The sequence below is a fragment of the Stenella coeruleoalba genome (assembly GCF_951394435.1).
Source record: "Stenella coeruleoalba genome assembly, chromosome: X".
NCBI lineage: Eukaryota > Metazoa > Chordata > Mammalia > Artiodactyla > Delphinidae > Stenella > Stenella coeruleoalba.
Genome location: NC_137152.1, coordinates 90,848,120 through 90,867,271, shown reverse-complemented (window position 1 = coordinate 90,867,271; position 19,152 = coordinate 90,848,120). Strand labels below are relative to the sequence as shown.

The 19,152-nt window shown below is 38.7% G+C and overlaps 1 protein-coding gene across 1 annotated transcript in view; it reads right to left on the bottom strand.

Moving 5' to 3' along the window:
* Positions 1 to 2,656: 2,656 nt before the first annotated feature.
* Positions 2,657 to 19,152, bottom strand: part of ALG13 (ALG13 UDP-N-acetylglucosaminyltransferase subunit) — a 73,957-nt gene continuing 57,461 nt past the window's right edge. Inside the window, 3 exon segments of the mRNA XM_079910472.1 lie at positions 2,657 to 3,636; positions 14,374 to 14,557; positions 16,320 to 16,360. Coding sequence (XP_079766598.1) covers positions 3,374 to 3,636; positions 14,374 to 14,557; positions 16,320 to 16,360 — 488 coding nt within the window. The 3' untranslated portion in view covers positions 2,657 to 3,373.

Here is a 19,152-nt window from a genome sequence, read left to right as displayed (position 1 = left end):
GTAGGGTAGTTACCTAAACTCAGGTCCATCCTTTCCTGAAGCTCCATCTTTCCACATACAGGCACCCCACACATCCCTGAAACTGCCTTTGATGACTGAGGCAGGAGAGAAGACAAGTGTTCTAAATCAAGTTGCTCCAACTGAAATTTAACATTCTAGCTAAGATGGGGGAAACAAGAGGTTGCCTTTTGCTGTATTAGTTCTCCTGAATTCTTTTTATTATAAATGGAAATATAAATGGCCTCAAAGAGATTTCATGTAAAATGGACAAAATTTGACCCAGATTTAGAAAAATCTAGATTAAGTTCATGCCCTACCCTTCTCCAATGGACTATTTCATTATTCATGGAGATTTATGTCTGAATTAAGTTCTGAATGTATGGTGTTCGCATAAAAAAATCATGATTTGTTTATACTTTTACTTCCAAAGCTAATTAAAAGGTTATGCCTTGATTATAGGCTCTAAGGAAATGAAAGATGTTTTAAATTCACAAGTCTTGAATTTCAACAGTAAAACAGATTCAATATTTTCATCTGCTCTTAATCAAGGCAGAAAACCACAATTAGTTTTGAGAATAAATATACACAGCATAAAAATGAATTCTAATTGTTCTTCCTCACTATGGAAATGATCCAGCTTTCTACCTTTGGTGTAAACCAGATTTATCTCAGGAAGGCGGTGAAAGTAAAGGGTCCAGAACAAACCACAGTGCCTTTATATCCTCCTTCCCCCAACAATTCTCAATGGTTGAAAGTTGGGTATAACAACAGAAAAAAACACAAAGATGTCTTTTGTAATATCAAAAGCAACTACAGAGGTTATATGTAAAAAGTCTACCACTGTGCTTATACTATAGGTTGATTAAACATGTTAAGTCTTAGGTTTTTTGTTTTTTGTTTTTTACCAGAAAGACCACTTTGTTTTTAACCCAGAAGCTGCCTTCAAAAACCACTGCAGGGCTTCCCTGGTGGCGCAGTGGTTGAGAGTCCGCCTGCCGATGCAGGGGACACGGGTTCGTGCCCCAGTCCGGGAAGATCCCACATGCCGCGGAGCGGCTGGGCCCCATGAGCCATGGCCGCTGAGCCTGCACGTCCGGAGCCTGTGCTCCGCAGCGGGAGAGGCCACAACAGTGAGAGGCCCGCGTACCCCCCCCCCCCAAAAAAAAAAAAACCCGCTGCAGACTTCTGCTGCAGTACAGGTTACCTTCACCCTCCCAACTCACAAAACAATAGGAGGGTCAGGGCTCACTCCTTGATTATTTCTTAGAGAAGTGTGACTGTAAAGCATAAACAAGTGGACTAGTATGATTTAAACAGACCATTCATACCATTAATTTCAACACTGGTAACAACAATTAGGTTGATCCTGGGTTTTTAAGTTAATAATAAGCATCTCATTAAACTGCATTAAATTAGTAATGGAAATCAAGGCAAGGCAGCAACCTACAAGTTTAAAAAATAAACAAATCAACGGGAAGCCTAAGGCAAATGTACTTATCTCAAAACCACACAATTTCCAGATCCACATTCTCAAGATAGACTACAACCTTCTAAAACACTGCTTAGAAGCTAATTAGTGAACCACTGACAGTTGAAGATACAGGACAATCACTTGCTGTGAGTTATGTACATTTCAGAAATGCTGGCATATTTGAAAAATGTTGGAGAGGGGTTGTTCCATGTTTCAAACTTGACTAAAATAAACCTTTGAACATAAAACAATCTGCAGGCTGCACAAATTGAGAACCCAGGAGGTTAGCAGAAAAAAAGCTGAAACATTAATACAGAGGTTGTTAGAAAGATCAGTGCACTGTTGCCCATCTTTCTTTATTAAAGTTGTCAGATGCCAACTTGTAGAGCAAGGACTTGTAAAGATCCAGGATGCAAAACCGAAACACTACCAGTTCCATGTCTATTACGAAGCAGAAGCCTTAACTAATACACTGACTGATTTGAAGCTCATTGTTATCAATCATCTTGAGAACAGTATACTGAAGACAGGATATCTTCTTTGCAATGGATTCCACTCTAGTTCTTTAACCTGTTCAAGCACCTTGAGCCCTGAGTCTCAATTGGTTCTTTTTGCCTGGGGTATAGCTGAAAGGTGGGAAAGAACAGAATGGTTCACAAGCATAAATAACTTTTAAAGGAGGCAATATAAGTAGGTTTTGCGGCAACCAAAGAACACTTTTAAAATAGCTATTTGTAGGTGAGACGGAGCAAAGCATTCATGATGAATTACCCCTCAGAGGAGAACTGAATGAACAGAGAAAATCTTGTAGTCTTTGAGTAGATGAAAGAGAGAGAAGGGAGAAGGCAGAAGGGCTTATAAAATGTGTCTCACAGAAAGCTGAAGACAAGGCAGGCCTGAAGAGATACAAGATAAATCTAAACCACAATTTAAAGATTCAACAACCATAAGAAATATAGGACAATGAGAAAGTAAGTCTAGATTAAAGTTCCCTAAGAGAATTAACAGATTTTTTTTTAAAAAACAGAAACACAACTTAAAGGGACATTCTTTAGGGAAAAGAACTGGATATGGTAGTATGCATTGCAATGTCTTGAGATTAAATAACATTTCAACTGACCCTGCCAATCCATGCTATAAATTCACATTTTCTGGCAACCAAAATACTAGGGGGAAAACATATGGGAACAATCAAATGTCTGGTACTCTTTGCTGCCATGAAAAAGCAAAAGAAAATCTCACTCATTTTAGCAATTTTAAATGCTAATTTTTATTTACTGCTAAATGTGCAAAGGACATCAATACTGTGCAGGAAAATGGTTACATAAATCCAATATTAAACAACAGCACATGGGATAAATCTAAAGCAGAGCACCATGTGCCTTCAGAACTGATTAATATCATAGAACACAACTCAGATCAGACAATTCTTAAGAAACCTGAAGAGCACTCTCACTTAATATTAAGCTAGTTACCCAGAAGCAAATGCTCTTGGTTTTGTTGTTTCATTTTCTAGGAAAAAGTAGTTTTTCCAATTTTGCATGGTTTAATATTATGTGTGACATCGGAACCAAGGCAATAGTTTGTAAGATTTACTCCATTTATCAATTGGTACCATCAGCTAATACAAAGTTGACAAGCTGGCTGACAGGAAAACAGCTGAATACAATGAAATATGCTCAGATATGGGGCTAGTTGTACATTCACCTCAATGTCCTTATTCACAACCCAAAGAAATATTCCTTTATTTTAAAGTACTATTTTAAATCAAAAGGTAAAATAAACTTAAAGACAGATACAACAGTAACCACTCTAAATCACTTAAACACTAACATAAAACACTTTTTAAAAACCAAACAATAAGAAAAATGGCAGTGCAAGAACACATCATACTGCTGAATCTTACATATTCTGAGGTACACAATGAGAAGGTGAGGGAGGTGAAGCAATATAGGCAAGTGGCCCAGGACTCATAGCACCACGAATTTGAGAACCAACATATGCTGCACTGACTGGATGCCAGGGGGCAACACAGGGATAATCTGGCACAACAGGAAGGCAGGAATCAAAACCTGGCAAAGGTCGCTGCCCACAGGGATCTGACATCACTGGATAATAGAATGCTCCATGAGGGACAGATGCAGGGTCAGCATTTGGAAAAGTACCTGAAACAAAGAAAGCATACAGTACACTTCATATACAAAGATTCATTAACATCAACATAAATGGATGTTCTTACAGGTAAAAATGAAATTTAGCATTAACTCCAAGAAAGATCATAGCAATTGCAGCAGGAGCACTTTAGATATGAACATTAGTGACTAAAACAGGCTACTAGAAGATAATATGAAAATTTTCTAACTAAAAAAATTAAATATAGGAAGATGGCAGAAGAGTAGGATGCAGAGATCACCTTCCTCCCCACAGATACATCAGAAATACATCTACACCAGTGGGAGGGAGATGTGAAGGAACAAAGGTTTCCACACACTAGGAAGCCCCTTCGGGGGTGGAGACTGCAGGTGGCGGAGGGGGAAGTTTCGGAGCCGGGGAGGAGAGCGCAGCAACAGGAGTGCGGAGGGCAAAGCGGAGAGATTTCCGCACAGAGGATCGGTGCCGACCAGCACTCACAAGCCCGAGAGGCTTGTCTGCTCACCCGCCGGGGTGGGCGGGGCTGGGAGCTGAGGCTTGGGCTTCGGTCGGAGCGCCGGGAGAGGACTGGGGTTGGCGGCGTGAACACAGCCTGAAGGGGGTTAGTGCGCCACGGCTGGCCGGGAGGGAGGGAGTCCGGGGAAAAGTCTGGACCTGCCCAAGAGGCAAGAGACTTTTTCTTCCCTGTTTGTTTCCTGGTGTGTGAGGAGAGGGGATTAAGAGCGCTGCTTAAAGGAGCTCCAGAGATGGGCGCGAGCCGAGGCTATCAGCGCGGACCACAGAGACAGGCATGAGACGCTAAGGCCGCTGCTGCAGCCACCAAGAAGCCTGTGTGCGAGCACAGGTCACGATACACACCTGCCCTCCCGGGAGCCTGTGCAGCCCGCCACTGCCAGGGTCCCATGATCCAAGGACAACTCCCCGGGGAGAATGCACGGCACGCCTCAGGCTGGTGCAACGTCATGCCGGTCTCTGCCGACGAAGGCTCGCCCCGCACTCCATGCCCCTCCCGCCCCCCCCACCCCAGCCAGAGCAAGCCAGAGCCCCCAGATCAGCGACTCCTTTAACCCCGTCCTGTCTGAGCGAAGAACAGACGCCCTCCAGCGACCTACACGCAGAGGCAGGGCCAAATCCAAACCTGAGCCCCGGGAGCTGTGCGAACAAAGAAGAGAAAGGGAGCCTCAGGAGCAGCTGATTAAATCTCCACAATCAACTTGATGTACCCTGCATCTGCGGAATACATGAATAGACAACCAATCATCCCATATTGAGGAGGTGGACGTTGAGAGCAAGATATATTATTTTGCCCCTTTTCCACTTTTTTGTGAGTATGTGTATGCTTCTCTGTGAGATTTTGTCTGTAGAGCTTTCCTTTCACCATCTGTCCTAGGGTTCTGTCCATCGGGTTTTTTTGTTTTGTTTTACTTTAAAAATTGTTTTCTCTTAATAATTATTTTTTATTTTAATAACTATTTTATCTTACTTTATCTTATCCTCTCTTTCTTTCTACTTTTTCTCCCTTTTATTCTGAGCCGTGTGGATGAAAGGCTCTTGGTGCTGCAGTCAGGAGTCAGTGCTGTGCCTCTGAGGTGGGAGAGCCAACTTCAGGACACTGGTCCACAAGAGACCTCCCAGCTCCACGTACTATCAAACAGCAAAAATCTCCCAGAGATCTCCATCTCAACACAAACACCCAGCTTCATTCAATGACCAGCAAGCTACAGTGCGGGACACCCTATGCCAAAAAACTAGCAACACAGGAACACAACCCCACACATTAGCAGAGAGGCTGGCTGCCTAAAATCATAAGTCCACAGACACCCCAAAACACACCACCAGACGGGGATGTGCCACCAGAAAGACAAGCTCCAGCCTCATCCACCAGAACACAGGCACCAGTCCCCTCCACCAGGAAGCCTACACAACCCATTGAACCAACCTTAGCCACTGGGGACAGACACCAAAAACAACGGGAACTAAGAACCTGCAGCCTGCAAAAAGGAGACCCCAAACACAGTAAGATAAGCAAAATGAGAAGACAGAAAAACACACAGCAGATGAACGAGCAAGATAAAAACCCACCAGACCTAACAAATGAAGAGGAAATAGGCAGTCTACCTGAAAAAGAATCCAGAATAATGATAGTAAAGATGATCCAAAATCTTGGAAACAGAATAGAGAAAATGCAAGAAACATTTAACAAGGACCTAGAAGAACTAAAGAGGAAACAAGCAACGAGGAACAACACAATAAATGAAATTAAAAGTACTCTAGAAGGGATCAATAGCAGAATAACTGAGGCAGAAGAACGGATAAGTGACCTGGAAGATAAAATAGTAGAAATAACTACTGCAGAGCAGAATAAAGAAAAAAGAATGAAAAGAACTGAGGACAGTCTCAGAGACCTCTGGGACAACATTAAACACACCAACATTCGGAGTACAGGGGTCCCAGAAGAAGAAGAGAAAAAGAAAGGGACTGAGAAAATATTTGAAGAGATTATAGTTGAAAACTTCCCTAATATGGGAGAGGAAATAGTTAATCAAGTCGAGGAAGCACAGAGGGTCCCACAGAGGATAAATCCAAGGAGAAACACGCCAAGACACATATTAATCAAACTGTCAAAAATTAAATACAAAGAAAACATATTAAAAGCACCAAAGGAAAAACAACAAATAACAAACAAGGGAATCCCCATAAGGTTAACAGCTGATCTTTCAGCAGAAACTCTGCAAGCCAGAAGGGAGTAGCAGGACATATTTAAAGTGATGAAGGAGAACAACGTGCAACCAAGATTACTCTACCCAGCAAGGATCTCATTCAGATTTGATGGAGAAAGTAAAACCTTTGCAGACAAGGAAAAGCTGAGAGAGTTCAGCATCACCAAACCAGCTTTACAACAAACGCTAAAGGATCTTCTCTAAGCAAGAAACACAAGAGAAGGAAAAGACCTACAATAACAAACCCAAAACAATTAAGAAAATGGGAATAGGAACATACATATCGATAATTACCTTAAATAAAATGGATTAAATGCTCCCACCAAAAGACACAGACTGGCTGAATGGATACAAAAACAAGACCCATATATATGCTGTCTACAAGAGACCCACTTCAGACCTAGAGACACATACAGACTGAAAGTGAGGGGATGGAAAAAGATATTCCATGCAAATGGAAATCAAAAGAAAGCTGGAGTAGCAATTTTCTTATCAGACAAAATAGACTTTAAAATAAAGACTATTACAAGTGACAAAGAAGGACACTACATAATGATCAAGGGATCAATCCAAGAAGATGATATAACAATTGTAAATATTTATGCACCCAACATAGGAGCACCTCAATACATAAGGCAAATGCTAACAGCCATAAAAGGGGAAATCGACAGTAACACATTCATAGTAGTGGACTTTAACACTCCACTTTCACCAAGGGACAGATCATCCAAAATGAAAATAAAAAAGGAAACACAAGCTTTAAATGATACACTAAACAAGATGGACTTAATTGACATTTATAGGACACTCCCAAACTCATTCTACGGGACCACCGTCACGCTGATACCAAAACCAGGTAAGGAATGTCACAAAGAAAGAAAACTACAGGCCAATATCACTGATGAACATAGATGCAAAAGTCCTCAACAAAATACTACCAAACAGAATCCAACAGCACATTAAAAGGATCATACACCATGATCAAGTGGGGTTTATTCCAGGAATGCAAGGATTCTTCAATATACACAAATCAATCAACGTGATACACCATATTAACAAATTGAAGGAGAAAAACCATATGATCAACTCAATAGATGCAGAGAAAGCTTTTGACAAAATTCAACACCCCTTTACCATAAAAACCCTCTAGAAAGTAGGCATACAGGGAATTTCCTCAACATAATAAAGGCCATATATGACAAACCCACAGCCAACATCGTCCTCAATGGTGAAAAACTGAAAGCATTTCCACTAAGATCAGGAACAAGACAAGGTTGCCCACTCTCACCACTCTTATTCAACATAGTTTTGGAAGCTTTAGCCACAGCAATCAGAGAAGAAATGGAAATAAAAGGAATCCAAATCGGAAAAGAAGAAGTAAAGCTTCACTGTTTGCAGATGACATGATACTATACATAGAGAATCCTAAAGATGCTACCAGAAAACTACGAGAGCTAATCAATGAATTTGGTAAAGTAGCAGGATACAAAATTAATGCACAGAAATCTCTGGCATTCTTATACACTAATGATGAAAAATCTGAAAGTGAAATCAAGAAAACACTCCCATTTACCATTGCAACAAAAAGAATAAAATATCTAGGAATACACCTACCTAAGGAGACAAAAGATCTGTATGCAGAAAATTATAAGACACTGATGAAAGAAATTAAAGATGATACAAATAGATGGAGAGATATACCATGTTCTTGGATTGGAAGAATCAACATTGTGAAAATGACTCTACTACCCAAGGCAATCTACAGATTCAATGCAATCCCTATCAAACTACCACTGGAATTTTTCACAGAACTAGAACAAAAAAATTTCACAATTTGTATGGAAACACAAAAGACCCCGAATAGCCAAAGCAATCTTGAGAATGAAAAACAGAGCTGGAGGAATCAGGCTCCCTGACTTCAGACTATACTACAAACTTACAGTAATCAAGACAGTATGGTACTGGCACAAAAACAGAAACATAGAATACGGTCACCTTATCTTTGATAAAGGAGGCAGGAAGGTACAGTGGAGAAAGGACAGCCTCTTCAATAAGTGGTGCTGGGAAAACTGGACAGCTACATGTAAAAGTATGAGATTAGATCACTCCCTAACACCATACACAAAAATAAGCTCAAAATGGATTAAAGACCTAACTGTAACGCCAGAAACTATCAAACTCTTAGAGGAAAACATAGGCAGAACACTCTATGACATAAATCACAGCAAGATCCTTTTTGACCCACCCCCTAGAGAAATGGAAATAAAAACAAAAATAAACAAATGGGACCTAATGAAACTTCAAAGCTTTTGTACAGCATAGGAAACCATAAACAAGACCAAAAGACAACCCTCAGAATGGGAGAAAATATTTGCAAATGAAGCAACTGACAAAGGATTAATCTCCAAAATTTATAAGCAGCACGTGCAGCTCAATGACAAAAAAACAAACAATCCATTCCAAAAATGGGCAGAAGACCTATACAGACATTTCTCCAAAGAAGATATACAAACTGCCAACAAACACATGAAAGAATGCCCAACATCGTGATTAGAGAAATGTAAATCAAAACTACAATGAGATATCATCTCACACCAGTCAGAATGGCCATCATCAAAAAATCTAGAAACAATAAATGCTGGAGAGGGTGTGGAGAAAAGGGAACACCCTTGCACTGCTGGTGGGAATGTGAATTGGTACAGCCACTATGGAGAACAGTATGGAGGTTCCTTAGAAAACTACAAATAGAACTACCATATGACCCAGCAATCCCACTACTGGGCATATACCCTGAGAAAACCATAATTCAAAACGAATCATGTACCAAAATGTTCATTGCAGCTCTATATACAATAGCCAGGAGATGGAAACAACCTAAGTGTCCATCATCGGATGAATGGATAAAGAAGATGTGGCACATATATACAATGGAATATTACTCAGCCATAAAAGGAAACGAACTTGAGCTATTTGTAATGAGGTGGATAGACCTAGAGTCTGTCATACAGAGTGAAGTAAGTCAGAAAGACAAGACAAATACCGTATGCTAACACATATATATGGAATTTAAGAAAAAAAATGTCATGAAGAACCTAGGGGTAAGACAGGAATAAAGACACAGACCTACTACAGAATGGACTTGAGGTTATGGGGAGGAGGAAGGGCAAGCTGTGACAAAGCGAGAGAGAGGCATGGACATAAATACACTACCAAACGTAAGGTAGATAGCTAGTGGGAAGCAGCCGCATAGCACAGGGCGATCAGCTCGGTGCTTTGTGACCGCCTGTAGGGGTGGGACAGGGAGGGTGGGAGGGAGGGAGACGTAAGAGGGAAGAGATATGGGAAAATATGTCTATGTATAACTGATTCACTTTGTTATAAAGCAGAAACTAAGACACCACTGTAAAGCAATTATACTCCAATAAAGATGTAAAAAAAAAAAACCTACCTAAGGAGACAAAAGACCTGTATGCAGAAAATTATAAGACACAGATGAAAGAAATTAAAGATGATACAAATAGATGGAGAGATATACCATGTTCTTGGATTGGAAGAATCAACATTGTGAAAATGACTCTACTACCCAAAGCAATCAACAGATTCAATGCAATCCCTATCAAACTACCACTGGAATTTTTCACAGAACTAGAACAAAAAATTTCACAATTTGTATGGAAACACAAAAGACCCAGAATAGCCAAAGCAATCTTGAGAATGAAAAACAGAGCTGGAGGAATCAGGCTCCCTAACTTCAGACTATACTACAAAGCTACAGTAATCAAGACAGTATGGTACTGGCAAAAAACAGAAATATAGATCAGTGGAACAGGACAGAAAGCCCAGAGATAAACCCACGCACATATGGTCACCTTATCTTTTTTTTTTTTTGCGGTACGCGGGCCTCTCACTGTTGTGGCCTCTCCCGTTGTGGAGCAAAGGCTCCGGATGCGCAGGCTCAGTGGCCATGGCTCACGGGCCCAGCCGCTCCGCAGCATGTGGGATCTTCCCAGACCGGGGCACGAACCCATATCCCCTGCATCGGCAGGCGGACTCTCAACAACTGCGCCACCAGGGAAGCCCCAGTCACCTTATCTTTGATAAAGGAGGCAGGAATGTACAGTGTAGAAAGGACAGCCTCCTCAATAAGTGGTGCTGCTAAAACTGGACAGGTACATGTAAAAGTATGAGATTAGAACACTCTCTAACACCGTACACAAAAATAAGGTCAAAATGGATCAAAGACCTAAATGTAAGGCCAGAAACTATCAAACTCTTTGAGGAAAACAGAGGCAGGACACTCTATGACATAAATCACAGCAAGATCCTTTTTGACCCACCTGCTAGAGAAATGGAAATAAAAACAAAAATAAACAAATGGGACCTAATGAAACTTCAAAGCTTTTGCACAGCAAAGGAAACCATAAACGAGACCAAAAGACAACCCTCAGAATGGGAGCAAATATTTGCAAATGAAGCAACTGACAAAAGATTAATCTCCAAAATATACAAGCAGCTCATGTAGCTCAATAACAAAAAAAACAAAGAACCCAAACCAAAAATGGGCAGAAGACCTAAACAGACATTTATCCAAAGAAGATATACAGATTGCCAACAAACACATGAAAGACTGCTCAACATCATTAATCATTAAAGAAATGCAAATCAAAACTACAGTGAGGTATCATCTCACACCAGTCAGAATGGCCATCATCAAAAAATCTAGAAACAATAATTGCTGGAGAGGGTGTGCAGGAAAGGGAACCCTCTTGCACTGTTGGTGGGAATGTAAATTGATACAGCCACCATGGAGAACAGTATGGAGGTTCCTCAAAAAACTAAAAATAGAACTACAATACGACCCAGCAATCCCACTACTGGGCATATACCCTGAGAAAACCATAATTCAAAAAGAGTCATGTACCACAATGTTCATTGCAGCTCTATTTACAATAGCCAGGACATGCAAGCAACCTAAGTGTCCATCAACAGATGAATGGATAAAGAAGATGTGGCACATATATACAATGGAATACTACTCAGCCATAAAACGAAACAAATTGAGTTATTTGTAGTGAGGTGGATGGACCTAGAGTCTGTCATACAGAGTGAAGTAAGTCAGAAAGAGAAAGACAAATACTGTACACTAACACATATATATGGAATCTAAGAAAAAAAAAAAGGTCATGAAGAACCTAGGGGTAAGACGGGAATAAAGACACAGACCTACTAGAGAATGGACTTGAGGATATGGGGAGGGGGAAGGGTAAGCTGGGACAAAGTGAGAGAGTTGCATGGCCATATATACACTACCAAACATAAGGTAGATAGCTAGTGGGAAGCAGCCGCATAGCACAGGGAGATCAGCTCGGTGCTTTGTGACCACCTAGAGGGGTAGGATAGGGAGGGCGGGAGGGAGGGAGACGCAAGAGGGAAGAGATATGGGAACATATGTATGGGAACATATGTATATGTATAACTGATTCACTTTGTTATAAAGCAGAAACTAACACACCACTGTAAAGCAATGATACTCCAATACAGATGTTAAAAAAAGTAAAAATGAAAAATTAAATATATAAATGTATGTACAATGTGTCAAATGTATTCTACCTGGAGAGAGCTATGTTCCTGGGATGATTTAGATATCAACAGACTACACTAAGAAACGTTCTCTAGAGTCATTCTTGTCAATTCAGTTTTTATAAGAGTTCGTCACAATTACGTTTTCTAATAGTTTTGCAGTATAACACACACCATCCAAATAACCATTTTGTATTATTTTAGCAATTAAAAACTCAGGTGTTTTTACAGTCTTGTCTATACTTGAAGGCAAAACTCTGAAGACCATCCCAAAAGACCAAACTTTTAAGTGTCATCTCTTGAATGTCATGAACACGCTAGCATCATTTAAAATTTACAGCACTTTCACTACCATGCACCAGTTTCAATGGAAATAAATAGATGCTGTTCTGACCTTATTATAGTAACTATATAAATATTTTAAAAAAGGAGTCCCTCATTACTTGGGATAACGTACGTTCGTTTTGTGAAGTAAAGACTGGCACTGTCTCATGTTTACTACAATAAAAATAGTTCTATAAAAGGTACATGGAACAAAAATGTAATAAAGGTTGATACTTTCATTTTTATTACCACGGGCCACATCACACCACCACATGAAGAATAAGATTCTATAGTGCTAATATTCTAAAACTATTAATACTCTTTAAGGGAGGAGAGAAAGAAAATTCACATTCCTCACATGCACCAGAACAGTATACTTATACATATAAGGTTTCATATAGTTCTTATAACAACACTGGAAAATCATAAAATACATTATTTCCCACTTTACACAAAATCAGGCTTAGGGAGGTTAAGTAACTTAGCCAAAATCACAACCATCAAGTAGCAGTTGCTGGAATGGAAAACAGATTTGGTTAGGTTAGTCCACATCGTTTCTTCTACCTCCTGCTGATTCTAAGAAGGGCAGTCCAAAGATCCTACTCTAAATCCTTGAAAATGCCTCCCCATCTATATTATACTGTGAACTTATAGACAAAGCAACCATCCTTATGGTCTGGCACAGAGGTCTCAAACTTTTTGGTCTCAGGATCCCTTTACACTCTTAAAAATTGAGGATCCCAAATAGCTTTTGTTTATGTGGGTTCTATCTATCAATATTTACCACATTAGGAATTAATCTAAGTTAAAAATATTATCTCATGTAAAAATAAACCCATTATGTTAAACTCATTTTCCATAAAAATTTGTATTTTCCCCCCAAAAAATTGTGAGACCAGTGGCATTGTTTTACACTTGTGCAATCTCTAATGTATGGCTTAAGAGAAGACAGCTGGATTCTCATATCTGCTCCTGTATTTTATCTATTATGATACATTTAGTTTGAAATATATTAAGAAAATCTGGCTTCATACAGATATGTAGCTGGAAAAGAGAGAAGTCTTAATAATTAGGCTTTTCAGATAATTGTAGATATTCTTTGATGCTACACCACAACTAGGTAAGTGGTAATTTCTTAGAGGTCAGTAGCAATGTGGACTTTTCATACTTTGTTAACATTAAAATCCATTGTTTTATCTTGCATCTTGGATAGATATTTTACTAAATCATGCACAGGTAAGATTATACATTGGTAATTGGGAAAATATTATTTCACTGAGTTATACAGATCTACCAAATGTTGACACATTTCATTATACAATGTAAAACACCACATTCATTAATAGCCCCCCACCATCTATTTTATTAGAAGAGTTAATGAAGTATTGGAAGCTGTCAAGCTCATGGTGGTAGATAAAAATTAGAATTTTGGATAACATGTATTTGAGTGCTGGAATTTTTCTCTTTGACAAAAAATACTATCCGTTGCTTTTCTCGAAGTGATAAGGCTTAGGTGTTCATTTGAGAAAATGTCTGCCGGATCCCCAAGTCTGAATAACCATAGTCTGTCTATCACTCTTTCAAGTAAAAATAGTGTTCCATGAAAAGTCAGCTAGTTTAGCTCGAAACTCAAGCTTACAACCCTTTTCTTTAAAGTTAATCACTATACGTCAGTATGCAGAGAGCTTTATGAACACTTCCTATTTTGTCATACAGAACACTAAGTACAACTATTGAAAGAATAAAAATTTAGTAAAATAAGAATGTCTTTGATCAAACACAAAATAAATAAAACTGGCATTTTTATATCATGAGTGTGAAGACACTAAGTACTAGCACAGTTTGGTGCCCCTGCCTTGATTTGTGCTTAGGTGCCAGCTATTCTACCCGCCACTGATTTTTGCACCCTTAATACAAATCTAACACAGCAAAAAGGGACAAAATCCGTGTATTATGATGAATACTTTTAGCCTCATGGATCCCTTGAAAGGGTCTCAGGGACCCCAAAAGGTTCACATACCATGCTTTAAGAAATGCTGGTCTAGTATAATATCTGAAGGCTATTATTAAATTACACACAATAAAATCCAATTGTCTTTCTTGCAGGGAATCTCATTACATACTTACCATGTGCTGATACATCTGCCTGTGTGCCATCTCGTCTCCCCACCTCACTGTATAATTGAGGAATGGTTTGATTCACCAGAGGTGACGGCTCAGTACAGACTGGATAATTCTCTACATGAAGCTGCTGCTGCTCCTGCATCTGTGGCATACAGACCATGGAGTGCCACAAGCTGTGGTGATAGCACTTGGGCAAGAAAGGGAAAAAACACTTTACTATTCCTTTTCTTAAACTAGTACCATTCTTCGCTGAAAAAAAAAGTTGGGCCATGATTTCCAGGTGGGATAACAATGACTTTTGAACTAAATGATATGACATTTAGAAAATCTATTCTCTATAACAACTTTAAGATCTTTCGCAGCCTCTGTATCTCATACGTGGACCTAGGAATTATTTTAGGAAAGCACCCTAAGGAAATTAGAGATATACACAATGATCTGTATACAAAGGTGTCTGTTATAGCATTGTTTTTAAAGGCAAAAAAAATGAACGACCTAAATATTCAACAACAAGAAACTGGATGAATGAATTATGATATATCCATGATGGAATAAAATACAGGCAGTAAAAAAAATCATGGTGTCAAATATTTAAGGAAAAAGTGTTCATATTGTTTAACTTAAAAGTTTACAAAATTACATAGTATAGTCCATATTTTATAAAATAAATAAATAAGCTGTAAGGAAATATACCAAAGTATACAGTGATTATACAGGTGATTTTGGTTTTCTTTACACATTAGTATTTTCCATATGCACCATAATGGATGCTATTACTTTTAATATTAGAAAATATTAAAATATCTATTCTACAATTCCTTGTATTCCCATGATGTAAAATATAGGAGACTATGTTGTACAACACGGGGAATACAGCCAATATTTTATAATAACTATAAATGGAGCATAACCTTTAAAAATTGTGAATCACTATACTGTACACCCGTAACGTATAATGTTGTACAACTATACTTAAATTTAAAACAAACAAAAATACTAAAAATAAACAAATAATAAACTGCCTCCACCTTGTTTCCACAGGTGACTATAATAAACAAACATAACTGAAGGGGCAAGCACTTTATTTTTTCAATTCTTGAAACTGCATTTAGGAAATATAGTCTCAGAGAACAAAAACCCACTCTACTACTCTTAAATTATAAATGTGTGCCAGTCAGTAAAGATAGTTTTCTGGAAATGATATGTCCAATGTTTTAGGGAAATCAGTGTCTTGGAAAATCTGAGTATTATCCAGGAGACTATCTGGTTTACTATGTCATATGCCAAATCTTAAGATGCATCATTCCTTTTCAGAAAATGTGTCATCTTATTATATCAGAAGTGTATTTCAGGGGGAAAATGATCCCTGAAAGTATAAAGTAAAAGGGCTCTTACCTGAAATCAGAGACACCTTTCAGTGATATTAAGATATCTGTCAGTACTCCCTTTCTACAACTCAGGGAAGTGGTAAAAATCAGTGTTTGGCAAATATCTATGAACACATGAGTGCTTTAAAAATAATACTGCTCTTTAAATGTCTTTGAATTAGTCGGATTACTTTTCATATAAAATGCAGAAATAGCCACAAAAATGTTTTAAGTAAACAGGATAAATAATCCATTTGTTATTTCGAGATAGAAAAACATAGTGAAGGGTTGGCATATGATGTTAAATATGGAGGCCAATATATGCTGAAGTTGTACTTCATAGGGCCCCCACCCATGACAGTTTACAACTCTTTTATAAGAGAAACTGAAGTACTGGGAGGTTAAAGTAGAAAACTGACCTGTGTCATCTTCAGAGATATAAAGACAGAAATAAATCTTTTAGGTCCCTCATAGTGTTCTTGGGTTTTAAGGTTCAAGAGTCTGATTATCAAAACGGCTTATGTTTTTAAGTTAGAGGTTTGTTTTTTTTTTTAATCAAAGCAATTTTAACAGGACTCTTACCTGCAATCCCAGATTGAAATAGTACTGCAAAACTTTAGCATCTAAAATTAAAAATTTAAATCTTAGTGACTAGATGACATAAACAATTAAAACTTACCATTTAAAAGCTCTTCTCCTTCAGTATTAAGGTAGATACAACAAATGTTGTCTTCCCACATCAACACTACCCTCAATTCTACCTTATAGTAAATGACCATTTACCTACCACTATAGCTAAGATCGTTTTCTGAGCCAAGAAGGTTTAATCAACAAATACAGATTTTATTTCTATTCTTAATATCAGACAGATGTTACAGGAATACTACTCTGCAAATATTTAGAGAGACTCTAGTAAAGGCATTTTCTTGCTTGTCTCAAGACTAAAATTTTACTTTAATACAAATCTACTACAAAAGCAATCATGTTGGTCTTCAGAGCTAATACATAGTACAAACTAATGTTCTACAAATGCCAAGATTAGTGATGTCTACTAAGATAACTAGCACTGTTTGAAACAATTCACCTTGTCTTTATTTAACATGACTAACATACCACCACTAGGACTCCAAAAAGAGGAGGCAATGAGCAAGGTAACTCGAAATACGTTATACCGTAAGGGGATAAAATTTCTTCAGACACAAAACTTTAAAGTACTTTACAAATGAACAAAATGTAGATGTATGAGAGAAGAGGGAATAGCCTTAGCATTTCAAGTATATCTCTAAATATATTTTTATTGATTGACCTGGGATTCACATATATTCTTATAAATAAGATAATGTAACTTGATTCCACTAACAAAAACTCTCAGAAAACCCCTCTTTCTTAAGTTGGAGACTCCCAATACATACAAATGTATTTACTGCCACTTTAAAAGAATGAGCTTGTATTTTGACTATTACGTGGGAATACAGTATAAAGCGTAATGCTCAAGCTAAAGAATATGAAAAGATGACAGCAGGAAGTAAATCCACAAATGGCATGGGATTCCACCCCTTGGTATTCACATACATCCACACAAAAAATCCATAGCAGTATTATTCTCAATAGCAAAAATGTGGAAACAACTCAAATGCCCATCAACTAATAGATAATAAAATATGGTATATCTATATAATGGAATGTTATTCAGCTGAAAAAAAGAATGAAATACTGACACATGTTACAACATGGATGAACCTTGAAAACATTATGCCAAATGAAAGAAGCCAGCCTACAAAAGACCACATATTGTATGACTCCATCTACATGAAATGTCCAGAACAGGCAAATCTATAGAGAATAGTAAAAAAAAAAAACAAAAAAAAAACAAAGCAGAATAATAGTTGCCAGGGTCAGAGAGAATGAGGAGTAACTGCTAATGGGTACAGGGTTTCTTTTTGGGGTGATGAAAATATTTTGGAATTAGACAGTGGTGATGGTTGTACAAATTTGTGAATATACTAAAAAGCACTGAATTATACACTTTACATGGATGACTTGCATGGTATATCAATTATATCTCAAGCTGTTAAAAAAAAGTGGCAGGTAAGGACTATAAGAACTCAAAAACATCACTTTGAAATGCAACTGGGGGGTGGGATCGTGAAAATGATAGGATTTAAATAGGAAGTTAGATGGAAGAGTAGAGGGGGAGAGAATTTGAGTAGAATCACCATGACAGCAAAGGCTTAGAAGTAGAAAACCAGATGCATGGAGTTCTTGTAAAAGTAGACGGAGATAAGGTACAGTTTTGGAAAAATGACCAGCAATTTCTTACAAAACTAAACACACACCTATCTAGGCCCATCAATTCCACTCCTAGATATTTTCCCAAGGGAAATGAAAACACATGTTCACAAAGACTTTTACAAGCATGTTCATAGCAGCTTTATCATAACTGATCCAAACTAGAATATAGTCCACGTGTCCCTCAACAGGAGAATGGACAATCAACAGGAGAATGGACAAACTGTAGAGTACCCATATGACGAAATACTCAGCAATAAAAGCAAATAGACTACTGATAATATGCAGCAACATGGAAGAATCTCAAAAAACATTACATTGAGGTTAAGAAGCCTTCCATAAAGAGTACATACTGTATGATTATATTCACATGAAATTCTAAAACAGGTAAAACTAGGGCAGAAAAATATCAGAACAGTGGTTGTCTCTGGGGGGAAGTAGAGATGGGGTAGGGAAAGACTGGGAAGGGGCATGAAGGAACTTTGTGGGATAATGATGTTTTATAACTTGATGGGGATTTGGGTTACACAGGTGCATGTACGCATCTGTCAAAACTCAGCAAGTGTACATTTAAGATTTGTTCATTTCGGGCTTCTCTGGTGGCACAGTGGTTGAGAGTCCGCCTGCCGATGCAGGGGACACGGGTTCGTGCCCCAGTCCAGGAAGATCCCACATGCCGCGGAGCGGCTGGGCCTGTGAGCCACGGCCGCTGAGCCTGCGCGTCCGGAGCCTGTGCTCCGCAGCGGGAGAGGCCACAACATGAGAGGCCTGCGTACCGCAAAAAAAAAAAAAAAAGATTTGTTCATTTCATTATATGTAAACTTTACATCAAAAGAAAAAATAGGGCTTCCCTGGTGGCGCAGTGGTTGAGAGTCCGCCTGCCAATGCAGGGGACGCGAGTTCGTGCCCCGGTCCGGGAGGGTCCCACATGCCGCGGAGCGGCTGGGCCTGTGGGCCATGGCCGCTGGGCCTGCGCGTCCGGAGCCTGTGCTCCGCAGCGGGAGAGTCCACAGCAGTGAGAGGCCCGCGTACAGCAAAAAAAACCCCCAAAAAACGAAAAAATAAATACCAAACTCTAGTTAATGATATGAATGTTCAAGTTTTTAATGGGGAAGAATGATGTCTA